The sequence below is a fragment of the Apodemus sylvaticus genome, chromosome 16, assembly GCF_947179515.1.
Source record: "Apodemus sylvaticus chromosome 16, mApoSyl1.1, whole genome shotgun sequence".
Lineage (NCBI taxonomy): Eukaryota > Metazoa > Chordata > Mammalia > Rodentia > Muridae > Apodemus > Apodemus sylvaticus.
Genome location: NC_067487.1, coordinates 72184264 through 72198173, shown reverse-complemented (window position 1 = coordinate 72198173; position 13910 = coordinate 72184264). Strand labels below are relative to the sequence as shown.

At 34.2% G+C, this 13910-nt stretch overlaps 1 protein-coding gene across 2 annotated transcripts in view; it reads left to right on the top strand.

The window, feature by feature from the left end:
* The window catches only part of Edil3 (EGF like repeats and discoidin domains 3), a 513587-nt gene that overhangs the window by 367187 nt on the left and 132490 nt on the right, over positions 1 to 13910 (top strand). For both annotated transcript variants that reach the window (XM_052159696.1, XM_052159695.1), the window contains 3 exons: positions 5282 to 5437; positions 7121 to 7265; positions 11589 to 11773. In XM_052159696.1, the coding sequence (XP_052015656.1) occupies positions 5282 to 5437; positions 7121 to 7265; positions 11589 to 11773 (486 nt within the window). The remainder of the gene's footprint in view (positions 1 to 5281; positions 5438 to 7120; positions 7266 to 11588; positions 11774 to 13910) is intronic.

Here is a 13910-nt window from a genome sequence, read left to right as displayed (position 1 = left end):
CAGCCTGGTCTACAGAGTGAGTTCCAGGACAGCCAGGGCTACACAGAGAAAACCTGTCTCAAGAAAAAGTTAAAAAAAAAAATAGGCAGGGCAGTGGTGGTGCACACCTTTAATCCTAGCACTTGAGAGGCAGAAGCAGGCAGATTTCTGAGTTTGAGGTCAGCCTGATCTACAGAGTGAGTTCCAGGACAGCCAGGGCTACACAGAGAAACCGTGTCTCTAAAAAAAAAAAAAAAAGACATTAAATTCTACTTTTCTCTGACTAGTCCTTTCTTTCTTTATATTTTTCATTAAGCACTCAGTTCTTCTGGAAATTTCCTGGGATGAAGTAGTAGATGTTGAGATATTGATTATTTAAGACACCTACCAAATTGTACCAGTATAGATTTTGATGTTTCTTTCTCTTAAGTTAAATATCATTAATTTCATATACAATTATATGCATAATTATTTATATAAAAATAATATAAATATATACAATGTGTATATGTACAATAGTACATATATAACTATACAAACATATATATATAAGACATATATATACACACCAATATATATATATATACACAAAAAGTATATATATTCATATATAATTATATATACATATATATTTTTAATTCTCTTCTCGATTTTTTTGTTTCTAGGTATACCATTATCACATTATTTAATATATTTGATTTATAGTATATGTACTCATGTGAAGGTGCTCACATTTGTTCATACATGTGAAGGCCCAAGGCTAACACTGAGCCCTTTCCATGTTTGTTCTCCACGTTTGTTTCTTTAATCTTGAGACATGTCCTCTCATTGACCCTAGAGCTCCACTACACATCTAGAGTGGCTCTCCATCAAGCTGTAAGAGCCCTTGTTTCTACTTTCCCAGCCACTGCTTTACTTGTTCAGTCCCTAAGTGGGATGTGGAGTGCAGAGGGTGGATGGAACACACAGGCTTGCCCATAACCGTAGGCTCCCCTTTGAATCTCGCCCATATTTGAGTGTCAACTGGTACCCGAGTAGAGCTCATACAAACAAACTCAGCAGGAGAATGTGTAGAATTTTTATACCCAACATCCCTCAGGACCTGGAATTCTACTTCATATGCTTCAGGCAGAAGAAGTACTGAAATCTGAAATTTTCCAATTGCACTAAAGCTTTCCCATAGTAATATTAGGACTGTACTCTTGCTGTGTGTGTGTGTGTGTGTGTGTGTGTGTGTGTGTGTTTCAGTGTATGATTAATCTGTCATTTTTTTCAGCCATTTCTTGAAATAGAATGTTAGAAGTAAGACACAAAGGAAGAGAATACTATTCCAACCAAAATTTCTGAACAAATTAGACTTTACTCTTGACTAAGAATGTGTGCTCTGGTAAGGCAAACACGCACTGAGATAAAAGTACATTTGTGTTTTATTTTAACTTAGGTGCTGGCTGTGTCTTTTCCCCATTGTCTAGAGTCTGTCTTATTTAGCTGGATAATCTGAAAATACTTTGTGCAAAGGAAATGGAGGAAGAGAATCACTGCTTCGAGCAGTAAAGGGTCATTGGTCCAGACTCTTAGAATTCAGAAGGAGCCTTTAAACAAAGATTGTACTGGGTGTGGAGGATTAAAACACTTGCATAACTCTCTTCAGGAAAAGGATAGAAAAACACTTTAATTTCTTGTTCTACACACAAGTTTTAGAATATTTGATAGAAAGCTTTGTATATGATATTTCTTACAAGAACATTTTTACTGTTTTACAAGAACATTTTACTATTTACTTTAAGCCCTGAAGCCCATTTGAATTTCTATCTTTTCAAAAAAATTTTTAGATTCACCCCCTGCATATCATGTTGAATCTCATGGTGATATTTACATAAATAAACATACATTTACAAGCATACATATACAAATATATACATACAGATACACATAAATGTATACACATACAAATATACACAAAGATACACATAGTTCAAACATACATGTTTAAATACAAAGTTACATAGTGTATGGGTATACATTCACACACATATGCACACATGCACATATAAACACACACATACATCACACACAAGCATATAAACACTCATGTATGGTATATTCTTAATAATTGTAGCCCTAAGTGTTTTAGTGATACAGAATTCTCAAAGTCATTTACAAAATTAGATTGGGGTGATTATAATTATTCTCCTTGAGAACTAAATACTAGTGGAATGCTTTTAATTTAACATGCCCCTGATAAACAAAACCCAAAAATCAAACCAAATATTAAATAGTTCTTATGTTTTCTAGGTGGCAAATTTTTCATGTGTATATTTTATACTGTTTATATGTCAAAATTTTATTAAAAATCTCTTAAACTGTTCATAAAATTAAACTTCAATGCTTAGACAAGTTGAACATTGCATAGGTAGGAAGTAACACAGTCGGTGTGCCTAGCCCACTTCTCTCTGTCCCTGCTTGGCCTCGGTGTGGGCGTATGCATGCAAAGCTGTGAGAATGTTTCTATTCCCATTCATTAAGGGACACAATGTGCTACAAATACCTCAAAAGGTACTTTGGTCTTTTATAGTCACACAGCATATATATCTGTGCAGAAATATCAATTTTGTAACCATTTATATAAATGAAAATATATTTTTGAATATAAGGACTCACAGAATAATTTAAAAATATTCAATGTGATTTTCAAAAGACAGTTAGTATAGTGTCCACTCTGGTCCGCAAGGTAAGATAATCTAACATCAGTTGAATACGTTGCCTGGCAGGAATCAAACATAGAAAAGTTTTATAGGATGAATTAGGTCTGCTTACAGCAGGTGTCTAAAGTGGCAATGCCTCTAAAATAATGGCTTAGTCTCCCTCCAAGGCCAACATTATTTTTTATTTATTTTTAACAACTTAGATTCCTAGTTTTAAATTTGAGTTCCATCATGACAATGAAATTCTCATTTCATTGTATTGAATTCCGATTTTACAAGAATAATAATTCCAGGTATATAATTATAAGTATTCTAAAGCCCAATGAAATCCTAGAATCTATACTATGGACATAACTTTAAAAAGTTTGTTTTCTTTATTATTTAATGAAAACATTGCTGACATTTCATTACAAATGTTTACTTATTTGTGATAATTGACGTGAGATGAGAATTTACTAACTGGAGTTCTACATTCTTAGATTATATATTTAGATGTTATATACTGGAGAAAATCTAAACCTTTTAAAACAATTTCTAATAATTTGGAGAAAACTATTTTAGATTTCTATTATATAATTCTGTACAGTTCTCTCACTTATGCTTTAGAAAATTACTGTATATCTCATCAGCCAAATTTCTAGCTGAAATAATTTGGCTGTCTACAAGAGGCATAAACAAGATAATTGAAATGAGATAAACCATAATTGAGAAAGGAATTCTCTGCAGTATGAAATGTGGTTTTAAAAAGAGGCTGGCTTCCAAAATGGGAGGAAACATAATTCAAAGTGTCCAATGTTTATATTACATATATGTGGAAGATGCACACTCAGAAGACTCCCCAGAGTTAAACAAGAAGAGGAAAAAGGTTCATAGGCAAATTGGTTGCATAGCAACTTGAAGATCTACTAAACATAATGAAAGTGTCTATCAGGGTTTAACTAGTATGCAGTACACAATAAAAGCACCACATCTAACCATCAGCAGACTCAAACAAGTGCAGATAAATACTAAAGGCAGTGAGTAAAATTTACATTTGAGGACTGTGTTCACTTTCTGAGCCCATAAGCAAGAATGGAGTTGAGAATACAACCACAGTCATTTTGATGTCTGACCACAATGTGAGAAATACACCGTTGAATGTAAGGGTCAATCCACACAGCATTGTTGAGGAAGCATGGAACCATTTGACAATCCATCAGTGACTGTAGGCTTCAGAATATAGATTATCTGGGAACTAGCAATGTTAAACTTCACTGAAAGAGTGGATACTCTGCTCAGCATATTGAAGTAGGGACTATCCCCCTCACCTATATATTCATATATATATATGGAACCATTTGACAATCCATCAGTGACTGTATGCTTCAGAATATAGATTATCTGGGAACTAGCAATGTTAAACTTCACTGAAAGAGTGGATACTCTGCTCAGCATATTGAAGTAGGGACTATCCCCCTCACCTCTATATTCATATATATATGAAATGTTACAAGAGTAAGAATGAGCTTTACAGAAGGTGGCCCTAAAGTCATGACAGTCAGAGAATAGGGAGACATTGAGAAGACTGTTTGATATAGTGCCTCTGGTACCTTCTTTCACAACCTCTACTATTTAAATGCTAATCTCAAAGGCTTATCAGATCATAGAAAAGCCTATTCACAAGCTCCTGGGGTTTGATGACTTTTCTCAGCAAAAGTGGTAGAGAGACTAATGATTTATAGCAATTTATCTAAAATGGCAATTTTCTGTTAAATATAAATGTGTAAATATAATGAAAGCACTGTGAGAAAATGAAATAAAGTTTGATCTTTATTTTGTAAATCGAATAAAGCATGTTTCTATCCTAGATATAAAATAAGAGTCAAAAGGTGTTTCCTATTCAAATGACAGAATCATATTTTTAAAATGTAGCTGTCTATGATTCCTGCAGCAAATTGAGTTACAATGAGAAAGGCATATCAATTAGAAAGTTGCCATGTGAGAAACTGAAGAGAAAAGCAACTGTTAGCTAAAGCTCTAACGCTCCCCCATCCCATGACCCTTTGCCCACGACAGCAGAAATGAAAGTAGAAAGAGCCAGAGAGCACAGATGCTTGGTTCTGGCACATTTGTGCTTTTAGCTTTTCTTCTTCTAATATTCACCATTCCAGTGCGCTCGCTAAGCTATGCTCACTTCCAGTGGAAACTCTGGAGTCCTCTGTCAGTGAGATACACTAACAATCAATCACTTTGCCATCAGAATTTCACAGTGATAACAGGATTACTTTAAACGGAAGAGTGTTTCCATCACTGAATTAATGAAGAAACTTTGCATAACATGGCTAACCAAAGACTTTCTGTTTCTATGTTGGAGGAGAGCGGTGCACTGAACATGTAATAGTGTTTTTATATGCCATCACTGGAAGATATTTTTAATTTAAAGTTAAGATAACACAGTTTGATATATGTGCATGAAAAATACTGAATATTCATTGCATTTCATATCAGTTAAATCTATGAAGATCAGTAAAATGTGCTGTTCCTAGCATTGATCTTGCCCATATTGAAACCCTGACAGCAACGAGAGAGGTTTTCATTGATCATATTTGTCTCTTCAGATAAATTTGCAAAGAAAAATGAGAGTCACTGGGGTTATTACCCAAGGAGCAAAAAGGATTGGAAGCCCAGAATACATAAAATCCTACAAAATTGCCTACAGCAATGATGGGAAGAGCTGGGCAATGTACAAAGCAAAAGGCACCAATGAAGACATGGTAAGACTAACTCACTCTGCGAAATTTAACTAAGATTCCACGATGACCGTGTTACCAAGTGACACCTGAGCCTTCTGCTAGAGGCTTATGTTCAAATATATTTCTGCAGCTTTGGGATTTAATTGGGGAAAGGGAGAAGGGCTTCCCAAAGTTAGAAATTTCTAACAGCTGCCACTTAAAAACTTCTCTCAGATTTTAATTGGTGTTCCTACAAATACTTCTCAAAAAGTTAGCAGAGTGTTGTGCAAAACAGTTAAGCTACTTTAAAGACAATCAGCTTCCCAATGTATTTTCTTTGCTTTTACAGATAGCTTTTCCCTCAATCAAATAAATTATTGCAAAAACAAGAATATCAAATAATAGAAATAGTGGAAATCTGTACATATTTTGCATTGGAAATGTATTTGTCACTGAAACTAAAATGTTGTAGTGTTCCTTTTGTATTGGTGTTCAGAATTTTAAACTAATTCATTTTGTAATAACACTTAAAAGTCTGATCAAAATGCATAGAAGGAATGGCTCTACCTGAAAAGTTTATTCATTTGCAAGTGAACAGACTCAAGTTAAGATGTAGACTTTAGGGTGCTAATTTTTAAGACACAAATGATAGACAGACAGGCAGACAAAAAAGTTATATAGTTGATAAATAGATAGGCAGATAGATGATAGATGAGAGATGGATAGAAAGATAGATAGATAAATGATAGATACATAGATAGATAGATAGATAGATAGATAGATAGATAGATAGATAGATAGATAGATGATAGATAGATAGATAAGATTATAGATAATACGCAGATACACAGATAGATACATAGATAGATACAAAGATATGGAGAGACAGAGAGAGAGAATGACTTCCTCTGTTTCTATAGTCCTGGCCTTTAACGTGGTAAATAAGGAGGCTAGAGATATGGCTCAGCAAATAAGAGCATTTATTGTTCTTGTAGAGGACTTGAGTGAGGTTTCCAGCACCCTACACTGTAGCTTATAACAATCTAGTTAACTACAATTTCAATGGATCTAATGTTTTTGTCTAACCTTGGTGGATACTAGGCACACAATTAGTGTCCATACACACATGTATGCAAAACACATGTACAGATAAAATAAATAAATCTTTTCTTTAGTAAGCAGAGTATTATTATGACCCAGCACACAGCAGTCTATAATTTTAATTTTAATTCAGATTTCACATATGGCTGTTGTGGTTGCTACTGCTGTTGCTGCTGCCGTTGTTGTTATTGGTGAGTGCTGATGGCAAGGCACTTCTTAAATTCTTAATAACGATTTATTATAATTTTTTAAAAATAGTTTTGAGTGAAACATTGAATGCATAGAAGAAAATGATTAAGGAATCTATGCAAATATATATCTATACACACATGCACATACCGTGCACATGCATGTGTGTTCACACACACAAATACACCTTTAACATACACACACACACACACACACACACACACACACATATATATATATATATATATATATATATATATACACACACACATATATGAGTTGCAAGGTGTCACTTTACAACATAGGCTTACTTTGATCTCATAGTAATCCTCCTATCTTTGAAATAACCTCCTATTTCAGCTTCCTTAATACTATTATTTAAACATGTGCCATCATGCTCAACTTTTAAAATCTGGAACATGTCTTTACACACAGGTCTTCCGTGGAAACGTTGATAACAACACACCCTATGCTAATTCTTTCACACCCCCAATCAAAGCTCAGTATGTAAGACTCTACCCCCAAATTTGTCGAAGGCACTGTACTTTAAGAATGGAACTTCTTGGCTGTGAGCTTTCAGGTAAGTTAACTGTTTTCTATGATGAAACTGCCTTTAAAGAAAAGATAAAGCCCAAAAGATAAAGCCCTGGCTCTCTGTATGCAGCCAGCTACTAATCTCTAGGTTTTCAGCACTTACAGAAGTTAATTTTTTTTTTTTGCAGAATATGTAGGGCATGGTTCAGTAAGTAAAAGCATGCTGTTTATGTGACTAATAAAGTTGTAAAGCACCATATAGAAGTAGTATAACATCAAGTATATCCTTGTGTAATAAAAGAGAATACAAGGAATTCTCATGAGAAACTGTTGTCAAAATATATACTCAGTTGGTCTTGGTTGTAAATATGATTTATGTTTCATAATGAAATTTCAATTTAAAAATACAATCTGCTTGACCTCATAAATTGTGCAAATTTAGGCTGAAAGTTTCAAAGAAAGTGAGTTTTATCTTTAAGCTTGGCGCTTTCCTTTTAGATTTTATGAAACATGTAAATTTATCATCCCACCCTTGGGAACAATACATCAACACCAAGAACACTACGATAAATTCATTTTTGAGCATTCTCATCTAGCAACCTGCTTATTATATGTCATGGTTATCTAGCTCAAGGATAATCTATCAAACACCATAGAGTTAAATAATTCTCCTCCAGGATCATCAGAACAAGATACAAATCTGAAAACTTTACATCTGAATTCCATTTTTAACTGTATTATGAATTAAACAGAAAAATCACTTCTGCATATTCAACTCAATTATATTTTAGTGGACAGTTGCTGTATTTCAGACTTACCTATCATTGCCGTGGTAGCAAAAGATTTCTTTTGATCAAATAACTGTGAATAAATTAGAGTGTTTGCTTATGTCACAGTTTAGCATAAGACCCCAAACAGCTAAAACATATTCCAAATTTGAAAGAACAATTCTGGTTAAAAAATTAAGTTAGTTTTGAAGATGCTATATATATGTTTGATCCATCTCATTATTCTCTCCTGTGCATTATCTTAAATCTTCTGTCTCCCATGAACCCACACTTTTCCCTACCTGTCCCTAACTAGAATCTTATCCCTGCAAGGAGCAAATTCTGAGGATCTTCTTCAAGGGTTCAACTTCATACTTGATGTCTGTTTACCTCCTTGTATTTATTTGTGTTACAGAAAAAGAAAACCCTTTTAAGCAAATAGAATATGTTATTTTAATACCAGTCTTTATGAACATTGAAAGAATTGGGAGTAAATGCTCCATAACCTTGAGCCTATCTTAAGTATCACGTGTATATATTCTACATTGCTGCTGTTTATGACGGAATGATTTCACTGTCATTAATTTATCTTAGCAGAGAGATTGTTTCTGAATTATTTAGACTAGATTATTGACTGTCAGTAAATGTGAGCAGAATTATTGCCACAAAGAGTTTGTATTGCATGTCACCGTGTCACCAGAGGCCAGTGTCATCCCTAAGCCATTTATCATAAAGCAATCGCCAGGAAGCCACTGCCTGATGAGGTTTGCAGGAAGCCCTGTGGGTTTTTGTTGTTTAACATCACCTTCCCCAATTCCTCCGTCCTTTGATTCATGAGGATCAGCTTCTCAGACATGACACCGTTACACCCTTAAGGTGTAAATATATTTTGCTTTCAAGCTTGACAAGAAGTTACACCTGACACTTTACAGACTTTATTTTCTCAAAAGGAAGCAGTGCTCTGTCTCCCAGTCTCAAAAATTGATTTTAAACTTGGGTGCAGAGAACAATCTATCATGATGACTGTTTTTAAAAAGGAGAATTTTGCTATAGATACAATTAATGCTTATGTTAATACTTTACACACAGAGAGACACACACACCACATACAATGTTTATGCTTGTAAAGGAGTTAGTTCATTTGTATTCACAAAATCACATGAATGAGAAAGAATATTTGTGAGATATTGTCCATTGAAAATAATTTAGCTGTGATTGTTGGAAGTAAACATTTGCATAATATTTTATAATATTCTAAGATATTTCTTTAAGGTGTGAAATACTGGAAGCCCAAGACAAAATAAATATTTTAGCAGTCTTAGAACTTTAACCTTGCCTAGAAGCAGCTAATCTCACTCAGGCACTTGAAAGAAATATTTTTTACACTGTCTGAAAGATAACTTGCTACATTTGGAAGGAGATAGATCAGGATAGTAATTAGAGAAATAAAAGTCATTCTCCCATTCTTCTAATTAATAATTACTTAACTTTTTTCTTAGCTATGTATTGGACATCAGAATAAATATGAAGTAAACTGTGTGATTAAAAGAAATAGTCGAATACATTTCTTTTCTATTGAATTTTTCAGATATTTTAATCATAAAGAAATAAAAAGGTAGTTACATATTTTACTGCACATCTTCTAAAAGCTAACAAAAATGTTTACAAAGATAGATCTACAGCAGGGGCTGAGGGCAGGATCTAAATAGGAGAATTCAGAAGTTTTCATTCAGACATTCCATATTACTCTGGAATTGTCTGAAGACAAGTATCATGTCTTTATGGCTATTAGAACATGGAATCTCTGTTAGGGAAATGTATTTTTTTCTGTCAGAATTTGCATTTTAGTTTTAGACCAATGTGTTACCATTGGGTTTAGGATGTAGGGCTCTTCAGTAAGATTCTGACTAACAAAACAGTTTCCATTCCTCTTCTTATCATGCAGAGGAAATATAGACAGAGGTGCAGACTTAGAGGAGCAGCCACAGGAAGGAAGAGACTGATTCAGATTGACTAGAGCAGACAGCAGTTAGATAAAGCAGATTATTATTAGTGAAAAGTTCTATGCTTTCTCTTAAAGCCTACACATAAAGTAATATATGTGGAATGGCAGTAACCAGTTGTAATATGCTATTTGGCATATTACATATTGTCACTGATATAGTGACACTTGGAGACTTAGCATTTGTTTCTGCTGGAGTGAGTTTTATGGGACTAGTAAGAAGAGCTAACCTTTACTGAATGTTGATTATCCTATCAATGCTTCTAAATGCTTCATAATTTATCAACTAATATCCTAAGATACTTATCCAAGGTAGCTTCTACTGTTATCTTCATTTTGAACACTGAAACAAAAATTAAATATATAATAGGTATAAGACCACATATCCAGTGAAGGAAAGACGAGTAGGGTATGCAAGGAAGATATCAGGGTGGAGAAGTTCTAATTCCTTAGAAAAAATGTAGCAGCTTTTAAATGAAAGACTGGTTTACTGGACAATGTAATGAAAGATGCATGTCTCCTAGACAAACCTGGTAAGTTTTTAGCATACTCACACATGGACAGTACATTTTAATACCATACAAATCCAAATTTTGAAACATAATATAGTTGGAAACACCTGTGGTAAACTTGATAATCTTCCAAAAATACAGAAGTATTCAATGTTATTAAGTATTAATATAAGAGTTTATGAAAATGATAATAATGTTTTATATATGCACATACATAAATATTTATATTTATAACAGTAAAATACATACATATATATATATACATACATATATATATATATATATATATATATATATATATATATATATATACTCCTAATCATTTTTCTACATTCTAATTCCACAGCTGAACAATGCCTGGCACATGGTATATACTGAATAAATATTTCCTTCCTCCCTTATTTATGCCATTTTTATGCCACAATAATAAATGATATATATTAGTATTGAAGATTTCACCACATACTTTTCTTTCTACCACTTAAGGCCTAAGTGAGGGTTGCTAGAATAATGGCCAGCCTGACTACAGTGTGATGCACTGTCTCTAAACCCTAAGAGTAGTGCTTATTTCTTAGACAACAAAATGCTGTCCAGTTTAGAATATGAGTATGAAGCAATTTACAAAAATGACTCTGTACTGGGGGAATTTCCATTGGCGATATTATGAAAACAAATAAAAGAAAACCAAATATACTTTATGAGAAAATGCCCCATTCTCCAAGACACAATAAAATTGTCGAAAACCAGGGAACAGTCTTGAGGCTTTCGGTAATGAGACAGGAGAGAGCGTTTCAGCAGTGTTTTCATTTTGCAAAATCATCTATCACAGAAAAGTAGTCTGAATTGTCTGTCTTGCTTTCAAATTTTCCAAAATATATTCAGACAAACTAACTTGAATTGGCTATCTTGTTTTTCTATTTTATTTCAGATTTATTTCTGATTATAGGTCTTTTTTTGAATTTAGATGTTTTCTCTTTGGGGGAATGAATAGCATTATTTTCCGTCTTCTCTTGCCAGTATGAAATGAACAAGGAAAAGTTCCAGGATGATAAATTGTTTTTTTCATAGAGCTCTTCTTATTTTACCAGGCTGTTCAGAACCCTTGGGGATGAAATCAGGCCATATACAAGACTACCAGATCACTGCCTCCAGCATCTTCAGAACACTCAACATGGACATGTTTACTTGGGAACCAAGAAAAGCCCGTCTGGACAAGCAAGGCAAAGTAAATGCCTGGACTTCCGGCCACAATGACCAGTCACAATGGTTGCAGGTAATAGCCTGAGACTGTTTCATCACCCACCATTCTTGTGCCTTAAAAGACTTCTGAGTTGCTAGTTGCATGTTAGAATCATCATTTTAAACTGTTTTTAAATATGCTTTCATATTTTACTTTGCCAAACTAGGAAAACAGAAATTTCGTATGAAATCATTCCTCAGGCCTGTATCCATTCTGCACTGACTTATAAATAGAGGTCGCGGGCAAGTTGGCTGGATAAATTGTGCCAGATCACCCTGAAAATGCTGGATATAATTTGAGACAACCTCCTTTCTATGTTTTATCTGTTCTGATGGTTTGTATTATATTTGATTTTGAAAATTAACATCAGAATCCAAAGAAATTGAAATCAGGCCACTGACCTACAGGGAGTCTCATGATATCATGACTCATGACAAAGTATCTCTTTACCTGTGGTTGCTTAGCAATAAGATAATTTGATTACACTGTCATTCAATTAGATTATAAAAGAAAAATGTGGATTCTGCAGTCTGTTTACAACTTGCAATTAAATAAGGTTACATCTAATTCCTTTTAAAACAGACCTCCTGAAATACCTTTATGTGTCAGATACCATCATGCATACTTATTTTTGTTAATGTCTCTTGTGATAACAGAATCATGATTGCTGGATTTCATAAAGTGGTTTCTTTGATTTACATGAACTACATTTTGATTTCATGCTCGATTAATGAGCTTAGAAACTTGATAAACCATGGTAGCTCTGTATAGCTCGGCCACCACCACCACCACCATAACAAAAACATTTAAACAACAAATGCTAATCCTTGCAAAGTCACATTTGTCCTTACTAAGGTCCCCTGAAATTTCTAATACTCTTTTTCAGTTTTCTCGTTCTTACAGTTAGAAATGCTCAATTTTATTGCATGCCGGGCAGTCCTCTGGGTATATGCTCAGGAGATGTATAGCAGGGTCCTCAGGAAGTGTCATGTCCAGTTTACTGAGGAACCGCCAGACTGATTTCCATAGTGGTTGTACCATCTTGTAATCCGACCAGCAGTGGAGGAGTGTTCCTCTTTCTCCACATCCTCCCCAACACCTGCTGTCTCCTGAGTTTTTACCCTTAGCCATTCTGACTGGTGCTAGGTGAAATCTCAGGGTTGTTTTGATTTGCATTTCTCTAATGACTAATGATGTTGAGCATTTCTTAAGGTGCTTCTCGGCCATCTGAATTTCTTCAAGTGAAAATTATTTAGATCTGTACCCCATTTTTAATAAGGTTATTTGGTTCTCTGGGGTCTAACTTCTTGAGTTCTTTATATATATTGGATATTAGCCCTCTATTGAATGTAGGGTTGGTGAAGATCTTTAGCAGCTGCATTTATAATAGTCAGAAGCTGGAAAGAACCCAGATGTCCCTCAATGGAGGAATGGATACAGAAAATGTGGTATATTTACACAATGGAATACTACTCAGCAATTAAAAACAATGAATTCATGAAATTTTTAGGCAAATGGTTAGAACTGGAAAATATCATCCTAAGTGAGGTAACCCAATCACAAAAGAATACACAAGGAATGCAATCACTGAAAAGTGGATATTAATTATCCCAGAAGCTCTGAATACCCAAGACACAATTAGCATAACAAATGTCTCCTATGAAGAAGGAAGGAGAGGGCCCTGATCCTGGAAAGGCTTGATCCAGCATTTTAAGGGAGTAACAGGACAGAGAAAAAGGATGGAGTTAATTGGAGAATGGGTAGAGGGAAGAAGGCTTATGGGACATATGGGAAGGGGGGAACCAGGAAAGGGGAAATCATTTGGAATGTAAACAAAGAATATAGAAAAGAAAAAAAAGAACTACAAAATAATCAGAAAAAAAAGAAAAAATGAAATGCTCCATTTTTTCCTTAGTTGCCTTAAATTTTACTTGACGCATTATTTAGGTTACAAGCATTATACATAGTTATATATGAGTTTCTCCTACTATTTTTATTTTAAATCAGGGGCGTGTTTTCTGTTTTTACTATGTAATCCAAACTGCAGTTCTCATCTAGCCAATAGCACCACATTAAATCACTTATGTAACTAATGATTATATATAATGTACTCCTGAAGCCTCTCCCATACTCAAGTATCAGCATGCTTCAGGCTCTGAAGTTGTCACTT